The sequence below is a fragment of the Thamnophis sirtalis genome, unplaced genomic scaffold (genome assembly GCF_051295495.1).
Source record: "Thamnophis sirtalis isolate CommonGarterSnake01/CBP01778 unplaced genomic scaffold, rThaSir2_p1.2 scaffold_2, whole genome shotgun sequence".
NCBI lineage: Eukaryota > Metazoa > Chordata > Lepidosauria > Squamata > Natricidae > Thamnophis > Thamnophis sirtalis.
The window spans coordinates 95,415,876-95,432,202 of record NW_028261382.1 but is presented as its reverse complement, the minus strand read 5'-3'; the positions used below and the strand labels follow the sequence as shown (position 1 = coordinate 95,432,202).

The following is a 16,327-nucleotide window of genomic DNA, read 5'->3' as shown; positions in this document are numbered from 1 at the left end:
ACTCTGTAAACCGCTTAGAGAGGGCTGAAAGCCCTATGAAGCGGTAGATAAGTCTAACTGCTATTGCTATTGCTATTCTCGGATGAAAAGCGAAGCGTTTTCCAAAAACAGCAACAACCAGGAAATCCAGTTTTGGAAAAAAACGACTTTGGGGGCATCTGGAAGGCAACTTCTCCTCCTGAAGTTTCACGATGTACGTTTCCGGTTCACAAAGTACTTTCTTCCTTCTTCTCTCCTCTGGGCAGGGAAGAACGCCTGCGCCGACAAGCCATGCAGCCTGCTGTGTCTGCCCAGGGCTAATAGTAACTACACTTGTCGATGCCCTGATGGGGTCTCCAGCCATGTGCTCCCATCGGGGGAGATGCGATGCGACTGTCCAGCCAACTATCACCTGAAGAACGGCACCTGCGTGAAAGAAGGTAAAGGATATACCTGGGCGCTAGAGGGTCACATAGCATCTCAATTGGGATTTTATTATATTTATTTGCTAAACAAATTTATGCGGACACCCAGTTGATACATAGATGGCCAAAGGATTTGAGTTTCCTCTTCAGGATTTTGGCCTTCGAAAGAGCAGTCAGGGTTGATCTCCTCTAGGACTGACCGGTTGGATGGCCTTGCAGTCCAAGGGACTCAATGCAGGAGTCTTCTCCAGCACCAGAGTTCAAAGGCCTCCATTCTTTGGCTTCCTTCCTTCTCATTAGGTGACCAAAGAATTGGAGTTTCCTCTTCAGGATCTGGCCTTCTAAAGAGCAGTCAGGGCTGATCTCCTCTAGGACTGACCGGTTGGATGGCCTTGCAGTCCAAGGGACTCGCAGGAGTCTTCTCCAGCACCAGAGTTCAAAGGCCTCCATTCTTTGGCTTCTTTCCTTCTCATTAGGTGACCAAAGAATTGGAGTTTCCTCTTCAGGATCTGGCCTTCGAAAGAGCAGTCAGGGTTGATCTCCTCTAGGACTGACCGGTTTGATCATCTTGCAGTCCAAGGGACTCGCAGGAGTCTTCTCCAGCACCAGAGTTCAAAGGCCTCCATTCTTTGGCTTCTTTCCTTCTCATTAGGTGACCAAAGAATTGGAGTTTCCTCTTCAGGATCTGGCCTTCGAAAGAGCAGTCAGGGTTGATCTCCTCTAGGACTGACTGGTTTGATCATCTTGCAGTCCAAGGGACTCGCAGGAGTCTTCTCCAGCACCAGAGTTCAAAGGCCTCCATTCTTTGGCTTCTTTCCTTCTCATTAGGTGACCAAAGAATTGGAGTTTCCTCTTCAGGATCTGGCCTTCTAAAGAGCAGTCAGGGTTGATCTCCTCTAGGACTGACCAGTTGGATGGCCTTGCAGTCCAAGGGACTCGCAGGAGTCTTCTCCAGCACTAGAGTTCAAAGGCCTCCATTCTTTGGCTTCCTTCCTTCTCATTAGGTGACCAAAGAATTGGAGTTTCCTCTTCAGGATCTGGCCTTCTAAAGAGCAGTCAGGGTTGATCTCCTCTAGGACTGACCAGTTGGATGGCCTTGCAATCCAAGGGACTCGCAGGAGTCTTCTCCAGCACCAGAGTTCAAAAGGGCTCCATTCTTTGGCGCTCAGCCTTCCTTATGGTCCAACTTTCACAGCCGTCCATTGCAACTGGGAAAACCGTAGCCTTGACTAGACACACTTTTGTTGGCAGGGCCATGTCTCTGCTTTTTAGTCTGCTGTCTAGATTTGCCACAGCAGCTCTTAATTTTAGCTGGCTGGAGAATTCTATGAGTTGCAGTCCACCCATCTTAAAATGGTCAAGATTGAGAAACATTGTTATGGACTCATCTTTGAGAACTGCTATGAAGCTTCTTCACCATAAAGGCTGTTTTGCTTGAATCTTTCTCGCTGGGAACTGGGATGGGTGGGTTCATTAAATTCAGCTTGTCATTTTTTCCTTTTTAACGGCTGTTGATTATCTGTACTGGTTTCCTCCTCCGCCTCTCTCCAATGCCACCGACATCCAGAAAACACCTGTCTCTCCAACCAGTACAGATGCTCAAATGGGAATTGCATTAACAACATCTGGAAGTGTGACAATGACAACGATTGCGGGGACATGAGCGATGAAAAGAACTGCCGTAAGTCATGCAGATACCTGGGGGGATGGGGTGGAGGGGCAAGGGAGAGTTTGCTTATGTGAATGATCAAAGAATCTTGGAGAAATCTTGACAACGCAACACATCGACAGGGAGGAAAAGGTTAAGGGTATTCTGACCTAGGCTTCCCGAGGGGCTATTCATCCACCTGTGACCTTACTCCCAAGTCGACCCCTGTTCTTTAGCTGTTCCCTTCGTCTGGCAACTCTGCGCATGCGCACACTGGGAACAGGCTCCAGCTGTTCTTCTGCCTCACCGATGTCTGACTCTGAAGGCAGCTGATAACTGTCAGACGGCTCTAGCCCCCTCTCTGCCTCTGACACAGAGCCCCCATCAGAGCCTTCCCCAGACTCCAGGACTGGCCCATCTTCCTCCCCAACCTCCTCACTGTCCGAATCGGCTACCAGCTCTGCTGGTGGGCCACAACAAAGGGTCCTTTTGATTAGGGTGGAATAAGGAGGAATTTCCTGACAGGGAGAACAATTAATCAATGGAACAGATTGCCTCCCAGAGTTGGGTGCTCCATTGCTGGAGGTTTTCAAGAAAAGATGCGTCAAGGATGATAAAAAGGTCTCTTGCCCTGGGCAAGAGATGGTTGGACTAGAAGACCTCCAAGGTCCCTTCCAGCCCTGTGATTCTAAATTTGGAGAGAGCTTTTCTCTTCTTAAAAGATGAAACGTGGCCCTCTCTATCTTTTATTTTTAAAGTTAGTCTGTCCATTTCCAGACTGTCTAAAATTTTTTGAATCACATCTTCGTCCGATGGGGTATTGTCATTTTTCCAGTATTTTGCAAATATGATCCTTGCTGCTGTTAGTATATGTAAAACTAAATATGTGGTCCCTTTATCATAACCCAATGGCGTTATGCCCAACAAACATATTTCCGGTTCCAGATCTATATTCTGTTGAACAATCTTTTCCAGCCAGTTATGTATTTTTCTCCCAATATTTCTTTGCTTTAATGCACATCCACCACATATGATAGTAGGTGCCCGAGGACTGCTTGCATTTCCAGCATTTGGCAGGCAGACACAGAATATTGTTTGATTTGGAATAGATTTTATGAGTAGTTAGAGACAAGAGATAGAAAATTAGAGAAAGACTATGAATGTTTGCATTAAAAATAGTGATGGTTTATAACTTCAATCATTACGAGTAACAAAAATGTAAATCAGCCAAAAGTAAAAAGAAACTTTGTTAAAACTACTTGGTTATAGCATTATTATTTTCATTAGTACATATTATTATTACTATTATTAGTTTAGGGGTTAATATTTATTAACTATTTTTCCTCTGGTCTTTCTTTTCTTTAAATGGTACACACCGACAATAGACTGTATTCAAAAAAATGCTTTGAATAAAACTCTTTTTTTAAAAAAAAAAGATGAAACCAGGCCCTGAAGCTTCTGCAAAGTTTAAGCTTCACATTTCGTCCTCCATCCCTTTCCTCCATTATCACACCATATGCTGGTTCTACCGACACTATCTAAGGTGGCTCTGAAACGAGTCCTGATGGGATGGCTTGAATGTTTTTGGTGCTGTTGACGTCACAATGTGAGATATGGATGATGTTAGAAGGCCTCTTTTTCTTTGTGTGATAACAGCAACGACGGTGTGTGATCCTGACACCCAATTCCGTTGCCACGAATCAGGGACCTGCGTCCCCCTGTCCTACAAGTGTGATCTGGAGGACGATTGTGGAGACAGTAGCGATGAGAGCCACTGTGGTAAGCTCAGGAGAAGATCTCTGGGCCTTTTGGCGTGTCTCAAATGTCTCTCTGTTGCCCTGGATACCGAAAGACCATTGCATAGAGGCCTGACCTTCCACCTAGCATGCTGGGAGAATTATAGTTTGGCAGTTAGTGCTCCCATAGGAAACAAGCAAGAAGAACCTTGTCCAAAACGTGACCCATTTGTAAACTCAGGATGTGACTCCTGCCATGGTGGATTTTATATCTGACTAGCTGATAACTCGGCGTAGCCCAGGTATGTATTTATCCCAAACCTGTATTAGAAGAAGCCCCCTTGTGGAGTACTGCAAAGCTGTTAACAATGGCAACTGTGCTGTACACTAGAAGCCATTTTAAGGCACAACAGGATGTATCTTAACAGAACACACTATCACTGTCAAAAACACTGTGATTTGACACTATACGTAGATATAATTCAGTCCTTTTCATTTTAGCGGTCCAGGTGTTCCAGAGTTATGCTGGAACACACCCACACACAGACACACCCACACCCTATGAGGTGTTAAGTGTGTCTTACTCCCACAGTATTTGTTTCCAGAGAGTAAGTCATCTGTGCACCAAGTTTGGTTGAAACTGCTCGAGACGTTCCAGTGTTATACTGGAACATACACACACACACACACACACACACACACACACACACCCACACACACCAATAGATAGATAGATAGATAGATAGATAGATAGATAGATAGATAGATAGATAGATAGATAGATAGATAGATGATAGATAGATAGATAGATAATATAGATTTAGTGATACTGTCCCTTGGGTGGACACCAAACATCTGGGCAAGGAGGAAGGCTTGTGCAATGTGAAGAAAAGAAGATGGGCCTCAGCCTATTTTGCAGAGAGAGCCACCTCATCTGGCATTTCTCTCCACCAGTGAGGAGTTGTGACGTGTTGCTTCAGCGGAACTGTGTCCTTTTTTTTGCAGAAAGGAGATTGTTCCAGAAAGTATGTTGGGATGGGATGAAATAGGAGGAGGGATCGAAGAGCAAATGATTGGGTCCTTCCTTCAGACTCAGCCGTAATCTTTGGTTTCCAGTTGCGTACAACGAGTTAACCTATGGTTTCATTCAATTCGCCATGATTTATACAAACCATGGTGCATCATGCGAGGCCCAGTTAGAGTCAACCTGTTGGAATAGTGAGATATAATCTGTTTCCACTTGCACCATTTTGTCCTGCCGTTTCCAGAAGCCCACCAGTGTCAGAATGACGAGTTCAGCTGCAATTCGGGGATGTGTATCCGTCTCTCATGGAAATGCGATGGTGACAATGACTGTCGGGATTGGTCGGATGAAGCAAACTGCACAGGTGACCATCCTTTCTCTGTCTCTCTGTCTTTGTCTCTCTGTCTCTGTCCCTCTCTGTCTCTTTTCTCTTTCTCTCTCATCTCTCTTTCTCTCTCTCATTTCTCTTGCTTGCTCATCTCTTCTCTATCTCTCATCTCTCTCTTTCTTTCTCATCTCTCTTTCTGTCTCATCTCTCTTTTCCCTCATTTCTCTCTTTCTGTTTTCTCTCTTTCATCTCTCTCTTTTCTCTCTCTCTTTCTCATCTCTCACTTTCTCTTTCTCATCTCTCTTTCTGTCTCATCTCTCTTTTCCCTCATTTCTCTCTTTCTCTGTTTTCTCTCTTTCATCTCTCTCTTTTCTCTCTCTCTTTCTCTCTCTCTCTCTCATCTCTCTTTCTGTCTCATCTCTCTTTTCTCTCATTTCTCTCTTTCTCTCTTTTCTCTCTCTTTCATCTCTCTCTTCTTTCTCTTTCTCTTTCTCTCTGTTTCTGTCTCTGTCTCTGTCTCTCTCTTAGTAGGAGTTGCTCTTCAGTAGACAACATCTGGTGCAAATATAAACAACTTCCTTGGAATTTGCTTTATAATACAGGATACACCTGGTGTTATAACGTGGGATGCATCTCGTTTCATTAAAACATTGTGCAGCTAGTTTTACAGCTCGAGGCATAGAGGTGTGCTTTCCTATTGTGCTGTTATTGATTTGATAGCAGTACTGCAGAACATCAAAAATGACAGCCTGGCTTGGTTTATGTATTTTATTTATGTATTTATTTGCATACTGTATAAGGGACGCGGTGGCTCAATAGCTAAGACACTAAGCTTGTCGATCAGAAAGGTCGGCAGTTCAGTGGTTCGAATCCCTAGTGCTGCGTAACAGAGTGAGCTCCCGTTACTTGTCTCAGCTTCTGCCAACCTAGCAGTTCGAAAGCATGTAGAAAATGCAAGTAGAAAAATAGGAACCACCTTTGGTGGGAAGGTAACAGCGTTCTGTGGTAGCATTTCACATCTGACTACATTCCACAACTCCTATTAAAAAGGAAAAAAAGAGAGAGAGAAACAGAAACAATATGACTCTTTAAAATCACATTTTGGGGGTTAAAAAAACAGGGGTTCATAAAAATACAGCGGGTTGTGAAAAGGCCCAGCAATATATTTCATTTATTAGAATTGCATAATGTTATTTTACCCCATCCATTGATGCTGAGCGGCGAGGGACCGGACTCTCTTTTCTTTGCAAAAGGCATCAGTTAGTGGTGGAATTTACAGCCACAAATACGTTTGGACGGTTGGTTTGAGGAGAAGGTTTGGGCAAGCGGAGAAAGAATAGTTTGCCAGGAGCTATTTGCACTTTTAGCAAAGATCAAAGCCAACTTACTAAGCTCTGGGACACAGCGCAGGAAACGGCTGTCCCTTTCCAGCTGTGAATTTTTTTTAAGGCTGATCCTGCCAGACAGGCTGAGAGGGTCAGCTTGACCTGATCCAATACAGCAGTGTGTGTGTGTGTGTGTGTGTGTGTGTGTGTGTGTGTGTGTGTGTGTAGAGGAAACAGTATGCTCTATGCTCCCTTCTACATTTGGGCAGACCAGGTACTTTGACAGAAGGAAAAAAACAAACCACTTCATCCCTCTCCTGGCTCAGCTGATAAAGGGAGGAGAACTTGTGACTTAGAGGTGTGTATTCTTGTTACCCAGCAATGTGAAGGACGGTCATTTCAGCGCTTAAGACAGCTCAGCAATGCCCATTTCAATGTTCTTTCTCCAGACTGCTGGTGGCCTAAAATTATATTTAGCTTGGTTGCAATTCACACAACAGATTACCCTGGGCGACTGAATTAACTCCTTTCCTAAGCCTGCTGTTGGGCTGGACAACTGATTTCTAGCTTGCCAGGGTCACTGGAGATTGTGTGTAGCCTGAAGGGGGTTGTTACCTTGATTTCCACATTCTCCCTCCCCTTCCTTCCTTCCTTCCTTCCTTCCTTCCTTTCCTGCTCTGGTCCTTGCATGCTGGTAAGTCGACACTGATGAGGTTACCTGGTTGGGTAATGAAACATCTGCAGGGCAACAACCAAGCTCAGAGACCACCAAGAATCCGGCAGTAAGTCAACAGTCTGTGTTGTGTGTGTGTGTGTGTTTTTTTTAGCTGTTCATCACACTTGTGAAGCCTCCAGTTTCCGCTGCCAAAACGGGCACTGCATCCCGCAAAGATGGGCTTGTGACGGAGACACCGATTGTCAAGATGGAACGGATGAAGACCCCATCAATTGTGGTAATGGGTTTTCTAGATACAGGCAAAGTCTCTTTCACTCTGACTTTCAACTTTCTCTTAACGTGGACCGCGGTCAAACATCTCTTAGTAAGCTCGATTAACTCATTAGAAAGTCTAGAACAAGGGTTGGCAACCTTAAACACTCAAAGAGCCACAAAGGTCCTAACTGGGAGCCCCCCGTTCAATTATGGAGCCGACTGGAAATCTGGTTTCCCCACCATAGAGTCTCCTCCCAGCGTGGCCTCCTTTTTCCTCTTACCTGTCCTAACCGAAAGCCCTATCAATTGTGGAGCTGAGCAGAAAACCCGCCCCTTGCCATAGAGTCTCTACCTGGTGTGGCCTGCTCCCCCCGCCAATCAGAAGCTCCTCTCAAAATTCTGGTCCCGACTGACAACAGGGAGCCGCAGCAGAGGGCTGAAAGAGCCACATGTGGCTCCAGAGCCGCAAGTTGCTGACTCCTGGTCTAGAACTTTTAATAAGTTGCTTCATTATAACAAAGCCTAAGATGCTGCTACAAGAATGCCAGTGTCTCAAACGGGAGCACTATTTACACAATTAGTGTTCATATCTCTGTGTCCCAATGGCTAAAGACATTTCTCTTTTGGATAAGTAGGTGAGTTGGTTGGGAGAGGCAGTTTCCATCTCTTTGTTGTTTAGATGGTAACCAGATCTGATATTCCAGACTTTTGACCATACTTCATGGTATTGGACCTGGGTACTTGAGAGACTGCCTGCTGCCAATTACCTCCACTAGACCGATTAGATCCCACAGATTAGGCCTCCTCCGAATTCCATCCGCCGGCCAGTGTCGACTGGCGACTACCCGGAGGAGAGCCTTCTCTGTGGCTGCTCCGACCCTCTGGAATGAGCTCCCCGTGGAGATTCGAACCCTCACCACCCTCCAGGCCTTCCGCAAAGCCGTTAAAACCTGGCTGTTCCGACAGGCCTGGGGCTAAAGAGCTGTTGCCCCTGTCTCGAATGGTATGACTGTTGGCTGAGTCAACCGTGAGCCAATCAGAATCAAACTCCTGGCAATTGGCAGAATTAGCCTGCAATACTGCATTCTAACCACAGGGAGGGAGGGAGGGAGGGAGGGAGGGAGGGAAGGAAGGAAGGAAGGAAGGAAGGAAGGAAGGAAGGAATTCTCATGTATTTAAAACTGAAGTTTGCTTTCTTTGTTTCCTTGTGGGATGGTTTGACAGAGAAGAAATGCAATGGTTTCCAGTGCTCCATGGGGACATGTATCCCTTCTAGCAAGCGATGCAACGGGGTGCAGGACTGCTCCGATGGCTCGGATGAACAACACTGTGGTGAGTGTAACTGGAGTGTACAAATTATAGCCAGGGTGACAGTGGGGTTGCTGGGTCACCAAAAAGGAAAGAAAGTCACAAAACTGCCCCGGAACTGGAGAACTATTTTTAATTAACATTTGCAATTGGTTACTTTGCTCTGCATGTACAGGTCCTCCTTCAACTTACAACCCATTGAAATTACTATAGCACTGGAAAAAAATAACTCGTATTGCATTGACGACAGTTGTACCATTCCCGTGGTCACATGATCAAAATCCCGGCACTTCGTGTCAGGGTTCCAAGTAACAGACCCAACGCAATCATACTCTGGGGGCCAAGGTGCTCCTCAAAGTCCAATAATAGGTAAAAGTAAAGGTTCCCCTCACACATATGTGCCAGTCGTTCCTGACTGTAGGGGGCGGTGCTCATCTCCGTTTCAAAGCCGAAGAGCCAGTGCTGTCCGAAGACTTCTCCGTGGTCATGTGGCCAGCATGACTAACACTGAAAGCACACGGAATGCTGTTTCCTTCCCACCAAAGGTGGTTCCTATTTTTCTACTTGCATTTTTACATGCTTTCTAACTGCTAGGTTGGCAGAAGCTGGGACAAATAACGAGAGCTCGCTCAGTTACGCAGCACTAGGGATTCGAACCGCCGAACTGCCGACGTTTCTGATTGACAAGCTCAGTCTCTTAGCCACTGAGCCACTGCACCCCAAATTTATTAGACTTGTCATATTGGCATATCTGGTTCTTTCCCCTAGTCCACATATCCATCACATAGGCTAATCCAGTCACCATCCAAACTCCAGTTGGTTTTAGTCCGCACCTCCCCAACTCCTGGTGAGAACGTCCTTGCATCCCAGGGGAAAGAATTTTGTTTTGGCTACACATCCTCAGCTATCTCTGTCTCCCTCCTCCCGTGCCCACAGCTCTAGCCAGCCCTACTAGGGCAGCCCTGGAGATGCTCCAAAATGGCTTCAGGGTGGACACTTAGCAAATTGGGCAACCGAAATGTTGGTCTCACTTGTGATTGTGGATGGGACGTGGTGGCTCAGTGGCTAAGACGCTGAGCTTGTTGATCAGAAAGGTCGGCGGTTTGGCAGTTCGAACCCCTAGCGCTGCGTAATGGAGTGAGCTCCCGTTACTTGTCTCAGCTTCTGCCAACCTAAATTAGAAAGCACGTAAAAATGCAAGTAGAAAAATAGGGACAATCTTTGGTGGGAAGGTAACAGCGTTCTGTGCGCCTTCGGTGTTTAGTCATGCCGGTCACAGGACCACAGAGACATCTTCGGACAGCGCTGGCTCTTCAGCTTTGAAACGGAGATGAGCACCGCCCCCTAGAGTCGGGAATGACTAGCACGTATGTGTAAAGGGAACCTTTACCTGTGATTGTGAGTCGAGGGCTAACTGTAAAACTTTCTTTTCCCAAAATGGTATCTAAAAAAGAAACTAGCCAAAAATAAGGAGAGAAATAAAGAGAGATGGGAAAGAGAAATTTGGGGGAAAGATACTCAAAAAATCTATCGAATCTATCTATCGAAAAGCGAGATGGAAGAAAAGATATAAGACACATAAGAAGGAGAAAAAGGGAAAAGAAAATTTAGAAATAGGAGAATAAGTAGAATGATACGACTCAACAGAAAGAAGTATTGTAAACAAGGTAAAAATATGTTTTAAATTAGAATGTGTGGGAATTATATTAGGAAACTTAAAGCTGTTAGATAATTATGTTCATTATACAAAACTTGAAATCTGAAATTTGAAGCTTCATATGGTTAAGGGGAGATAGAAAAGCAATGATCAATTGTTTATTTTTAAAGAGAAAGAAAAAATATATACTGTTTGTACATGTTAAAAAAACTAGAAATTGGAAAATATGAGCAGAAAAGTAATACGGCTAAAATTGGAAACAATGGAAATATAATGTAAAATGAATTATGTTTCTTGGTGGGAATGTTGAAGGGGGAATTAAGACAGCATGGTTCACAAAAGAAGTTTTATTATGTAACCAAAATAAATAAAAAATTTAAAAAAACACCCTCAAAACTTTCTTTCCCAACACTTATCCTTCTTTCTTTCCTTCCCTCCAACCTCCAAACCTTGCTCTGATTTGCCACTCTGGAGAATCCCTCTGCACACACTACATGGATTTCATGTGCAAGAACCGGCAACAGTGCCTGCTGCGCTCCATGGTGTGTGACGGCACCTTGCACTGTCGCGACGGCTCGGATGAAGATCCCGCCTACGCCGGGTGTTGTAAGTCAAAGCGGGCTAGGAAAATTGGATTTGCGGAATCCGGGCATTTCCCTCCCCCTAACAAGAGCTGGCTTCCTTGCAGCCCAGGATCCAGAATTCCATCGCACTTGTGACCAGTTCAGCTTCCAGTGTCAGAACGGTGTGTGTGTCAGCTTGGTGTGGAAATGTGACGGCACTGATGATTGCGGAGACTACTCGGACGAGGCCAACTGTGGTGAGTGGAGAATGTGCCGCGGGAAGGAAAGGAGACACGGTAGGAGAGGGGAACGGGTGATGTCAAATATCCTGACCTCATTGTCCAAGCAAGAGTGGTGCGGTGGCCTAGAGGTTGCGCTCCTACCTCACAGTCAGGAGGCCATGAGTTCGATCCTAGGTAGAGGCAGATATATATTCTCTGAGAATATAACTGCTGGAAAAAAAACCTCCTCATTGGCAACAGGAGAGGCATCTGGCCACTAAATACTCAGTTCCATTCAGTTGCCTAGACTCCACCTCACAAGGGATTATGGGGTCATTAAAAGAAGATAATGATGATTGTCCAAGTAACCTAATCTATATACTGGTAGTTCTTGACTTATAACAATTCATTTTGTGATGCTGACTGACTCCCACACCACCTCCTCCTCCACATCTGATTTGGCTACTAGAGGGTCCGGCGGCCGACAGGCCACGACATAAGGTAGTAAAAACTGACTGGCATATTTCGTCCTGGCTAGAAAACCCAACCGAAGCCCCCAGCTGTTCTCGGTATTACCAGTTCCAGTGTGACAACGGGCACTGCATCCCGAACCGATGGAAGTGCGATCAAGAAAATGACTGCGGAGATTGGTCGGATGAGAAGTCGTGCGGTGGTAAGAGCACGTCCTTTTTTCCAGTTACTCAAAGTTGGTCCTCTGAGGTCCTGGAATCGGGAACTATATTTTTGTAGATGCAGACTAAAATCACATTTGTCTTTTTGGCCGCCGCGTCACGCGAGTGACTTACATTTTGGTTTGTGTTTTTATTGGCATTTGGCATTTGTATGCCGCCCGCTCCCTAGGGACTCTGGGCGGCTTACAGACAACAAGGGAATTTATAAAAATTAAAATAGAAATACAATTATTTAAAATTCCACAACATACATACTACTTAAAGTGGGGCTGGATGCTAATCAACAGCCCCAGGCCTGCCGGAACAGCCAGGTCTTAGTGGCCTTACGGAAGGCCGGAAGAGTAGTGAGGGTCCGGATCTCAACGGGGAGATCATTCCATAGGGCCGGGGCAGCAACAGAGAAGGCCCTCCCCCGGGGGGGTCGCCAGCCGACATTGACCGGCCGATGGTACCCGGAGGAGGCCCAATCTGTGTGATCTTATCGGTCTTTGGGAGGTAAATGGCAGGAGGCGGTCTCTCAGGTAGACAACGGTTGCAAAACCGTAAACAACGGTTCCATTCCACCGGTGAAATCTGTCGGGATCCTTTCCGATTTCACTTCTCTCCTTTGCAGTATTTGGCTTTGTTCCATTGCAAGTTTGATAAAAAAAAAAAGAAATCCCCTCCATCTCACCTTCTAAGTCAGAGGTCTTCAAACTTGTCCACCAGCGTGAGGAATTCTGGGAGATGCAATCCACAAGCTGCCAAGTTTGGAGACCCCTGACCAGAGGTGGGTTCCTACCAGTTCGCACCAGTTCGGTAGAACCGGTTCGTCAAATCTACCAAACCGGTTAGAAGAGGTTCCACCAGTGGACCCGGAAAGCAGGCCACACCTACAGAAGAGGTCCCAAAATTTTTTGAAACCCACCACTGACACACATACACACATACACAGACAGACAGACAGACAGAAAGACTCACACAAAGAGAGAAGGAGAAAGAGAAAGAGAAAGGAAGGAAGAAAGAAAAAAAGAAAAGAAAGAAAGAAAAAGTGAGAGAGATGAAAGAAATAAAGGAAAAAGGGACAGAGAGACAAAAGGAAGGAGAGAGAGAGAGAGAGAGAGAGACATGCCCGGCAAGCCACTCCCACCAGGTCACAAGGCCAGCAAGCCACTCCCACAAAGGAGGCCACACCCACAGAGTAGTTCGAAAATTTTTTGAAACCCACCACTGCCCCTGACCTAAGTCGTGAATAAATTTTCGGAAGCAGACCAGATCAGGATTGAATCTATTTGCTACCTTTCCCGGGCAGGTGAAGTACCTGGCTACTGATTGGTTATAGCCTTATCTTTTGAGAACATGCGGTCTATGCAAAGACCTTAGTAGAAGCAAGGTTGTAAATTCGGATACATAGAGGCCAGTTTTTTAGGATCTAAGTGCCATCTATAAAACATCTTATAAAAGTTTTCTCTCAAATTTTGGGCTTGTGTAAATAAAGTAGCATTCTTGGCATCCACGTGGTCTCTCTTCCTTGACGGGCCCACCTTGAGGTTCTACTCTGAAGTTCTTCTGGTTGGAATCTAGGCGCTCCAGTCATCCCCAGCACCACGACAGTTCCTGCCACGTGTGGCTCAAATCACTTCCGGTGTAACAGTGGGACGTGCATCATGAACAGCTGGGTTTGCGATGGATACCGAGACTGTGCCGACGGATCCGACGAGGAGGCCTGCCCCACCGCACGTAAGGCGCCCTCCTCTTGCCCCTTTCACCGATTTCTAGACGTTTTGGTGGGTTGGGCAAGGAGGGGAGAAAAGGACCTCACACCGCTGTGCAAACGACACAAATCGCGTCATTTGTGGGCCTTGTGTTACACAACACGACACGTTACGTGGAAGCCAGATGGAGAAGACCTAAGAGCTGCCAGATGTTCAGGAAGGAATCACAGCAAAGCCAAACTCCCAGGAGATAATTAATTTGCTTCCCAGTGCCATCCCTTAGCAACCTGAAGCCACTGGAGATATGCTACATTCACTCATAATAATAAGACAGGGTTTCTTAGGAAGGGAGTTGAGGAACAAGCGTTAATGGCTCGGCTTATAAATCAAGTTTTTTTTATTTTATATTGTTTACACATATCAATATAGGGATGCGGCGGCTCAGACGCTGAGCTTGTCGATCAGAAAGGTCGGCAGTTCGGCGGTTCAAATCCCTAGCGCCGCGTAACGGAGTGAGCTCCCGTTACTTGTCCCAGCTTCTGCCAACCTAGCAGTTCGAAAGCAGGTAAAAAATGCAAGTAGAAAAATAGGGACCACCTTTGGTGGGAAGAGAACAGCGTCCCGTGCGCCTTCGGGAGTTGAGTCATGCCAGCCACATGACCACGGAGACGTCTTCGGACAGCGCTGGCTCTTCGGCTTTGAAACGGAGATGAGCACCGCCCCCTAGAGCCAGGAACGACTAGCACATATGTGCGAGAGGGGAACCTTTATCTTATTATTTAGCTCTTCGCATCTGTTTATATTAAAGTTCCATTCTTTCTTTCTTCCATTATTCAGTATCTCAATATGCACTTCTGGTACCAATCTCAATCATGTAAGGCATGTAATTAATTAATTAATTAATTAATTAATTAATTAATTAAGTTGCTTTCCAGTACTATCAGTTAACCACCTGTAGCCACTGGAGGTATGCTACATTCACTCATAATAATAAGGCAGGATGTTGTTGTTTTTTTAGCAAGGGGGTTGAAGAGCAAGCATTAATGGCCTGGTTGTGCATTAAGTCCATATGGATCCATTTGCATATTATACTGGGAGGAGGACAAGTAGGAGGAAGGAGAAGGAGGAAGAGTAGAACTGTGGGGGTCTTTGTTAGTCTCTGAGTTTGGTGTTTTTCAGAAGTTCCATTACCCACCTAGGGAACATCTTCAGTGCTAGAAGAGGGTGAATATTTGGGGGGGGGAGGAGAAAGAGGAGACCAGGTTCAGTATATCTCAGGGACACCAAGTTTTGAAAAATTGTTAGGGGCCACTGCTAACTCATAGAGGACAATCCTGACTAAAATCCCACATAAAGTGGTTGAACTTCTTCAGACACGCCAAGGTTCTTTCGCAGGACTAATTCCATAAAGGAATGATACGTGAACATCTCCGCTTTGCTTGGATGGGGAAGCCGTCGTTTCTGCCCAAGTAGCCAGCCCAGATGTGACTGAGTGCACCAGCTTCTGATGGCTCAGATTTAGAACTAGGAAGGATCAGAAACCCACGGCTCTGGAGCCGCATGTGGCTCTTTCATCCCTCTGCTGCGGCTCCCTGTCGCTGGTCGGCTCCACAATAGGATAGGTTTTCAGTTAGGAAAGGTAGAGGAAAAAGGATGCCATGCTAGGAAGAGACTCCATGGAGGAGGGAACTGGACTTCCAGTCAGCTCCAGAATTGAACCCGGGGGGCTTTCCGGTTAGGACCTGTATGGCTCTTGGAGTGTTTAAGGTTGCCGACCCCTGGATCAGCTCCTGGTTTGGAAGCGGCAGCCATGTCTTCTCCAGTCTCAACAGCTTCAGGCTGCCATCTGGTGGTACGGGAGACAAAGAAACCGGCCTTCCCTATGAATATACATGGTAGCCCAACCAATGCAGTCTTCCTGAACCTGGGTTGTTTTAAGATGTGTGGACTTCAACTCCCAGAATTCTCCAGCCGGGCGGCTGGAGAATTCTGGGAGTTGAAGTCCACACATCTTAAAACAACCCAGGTTCAGGAACACTAATGAAACAGGGTAATAGCACCTCTATGGCTTCCGATAATGCATGTTTTTCCTTCCCACACTTTCTGCCCACCCAGCTGTTGGTGCCAGTTCCACATCAGCCAGTGTTCATGGACGGTGCAGCCGCTTTGAATTTGAGTGCCAGAAGACCAAGAAGTGCGTCCCGAACTGGAAACGCTGCGACGGCTTGAAAGATTGCCAGGACGGCACGGATGAACTGAACTGCCGTAAGTTTTCGTTGGCTTTACGGGGAACTCCCGAAGGAGCCCTGCTGTCCCAGGAGATCCCCTTGCCTTCTCTCTTACCGGACAATGCTGGGAACCAGAGATGGGTTTCAACGGGGTCTACCGCCGAGGTCACCCCGTGCGCACATGCTCAATTTTTCTTACTTACCTCTTCGAAATCTTGGTGCGTCTTATACACCGGTGCGTCTTATAGTCCGACAAATATGGTAGATTAGAAGGTGGGGAACGATGGCCCTTTTATGACTTGTGGACTTCAAGTCCCAGAGTTCCTGAGCCAACATGACTGGTTTAGGAATTCTGGGAGTTGAAGTCCATAAGTTCCCCACCCCTTAATTGGATGGTACAAAACTTTGGTTGGTCATGAATGGACAGACCCAGTTGTGATGAGTAAACCACGGTAGCTCACTTTTCCATTCATTTGATTCAAGTAGCTCATACAAAACCATCGTGTTGGTTGATCATGACTGCACAAACCCAACAGTCGTGATGGCTATAAAGCTTGACTAGGCTTTT

General features: G+C 46.1%; 1 protein-coding gene across 1 annotated transcript in view; it reads left to right on the top strand.

The window, feature by feature from the left end:
• SORL1 (sortilin related receptor 1) overlaps window positions 1-16,327 on the top strand; it is a 93,158-nt gene that overhangs the window by 59,124 nt on the left and 17,707 nt on the right. The window contains exons 22-32 of the mRNA XM_087706412.1: window positions 246-419; window positions 1,972-2,085; window positions 3,709-3,831; window positions 5,057-5,176; window positions 7,293-7,418; window positions 8,621-8,728; window positions 10,836-10,967; window positions 11,050-11,181; window positions 11,684-11,818; window positions 13,401-13,556; window positions 15,647-15,796. Coding sequence (XP_087562538.1) covers window positions 246-419; window positions 1,972-2,085; window positions 3,709-3,831; window positions 5,057-5,176; window positions 7,293-7,418; window positions 8,621-8,728; window positions 10,836-10,967; window positions 11,050-11,181; window positions 11,684-11,818; window positions 13,401-13,556; window positions 15,647-15,796 — 1,470 coding nt within the window. The remainder of the gene's footprint in view (window positions 1-245; window positions 420-1,971; window positions 2,086-3,708; window positions 3,832-5,056; window positions 5,177-7,292; window positions 7,419-8,620; window positions 8,729-10,835; window positions 10,968-11,049; window positions 11,182-11,683; window positions 11,819-13,400; window positions 13,557-15,646; window positions 15,797-16,327) is intronic.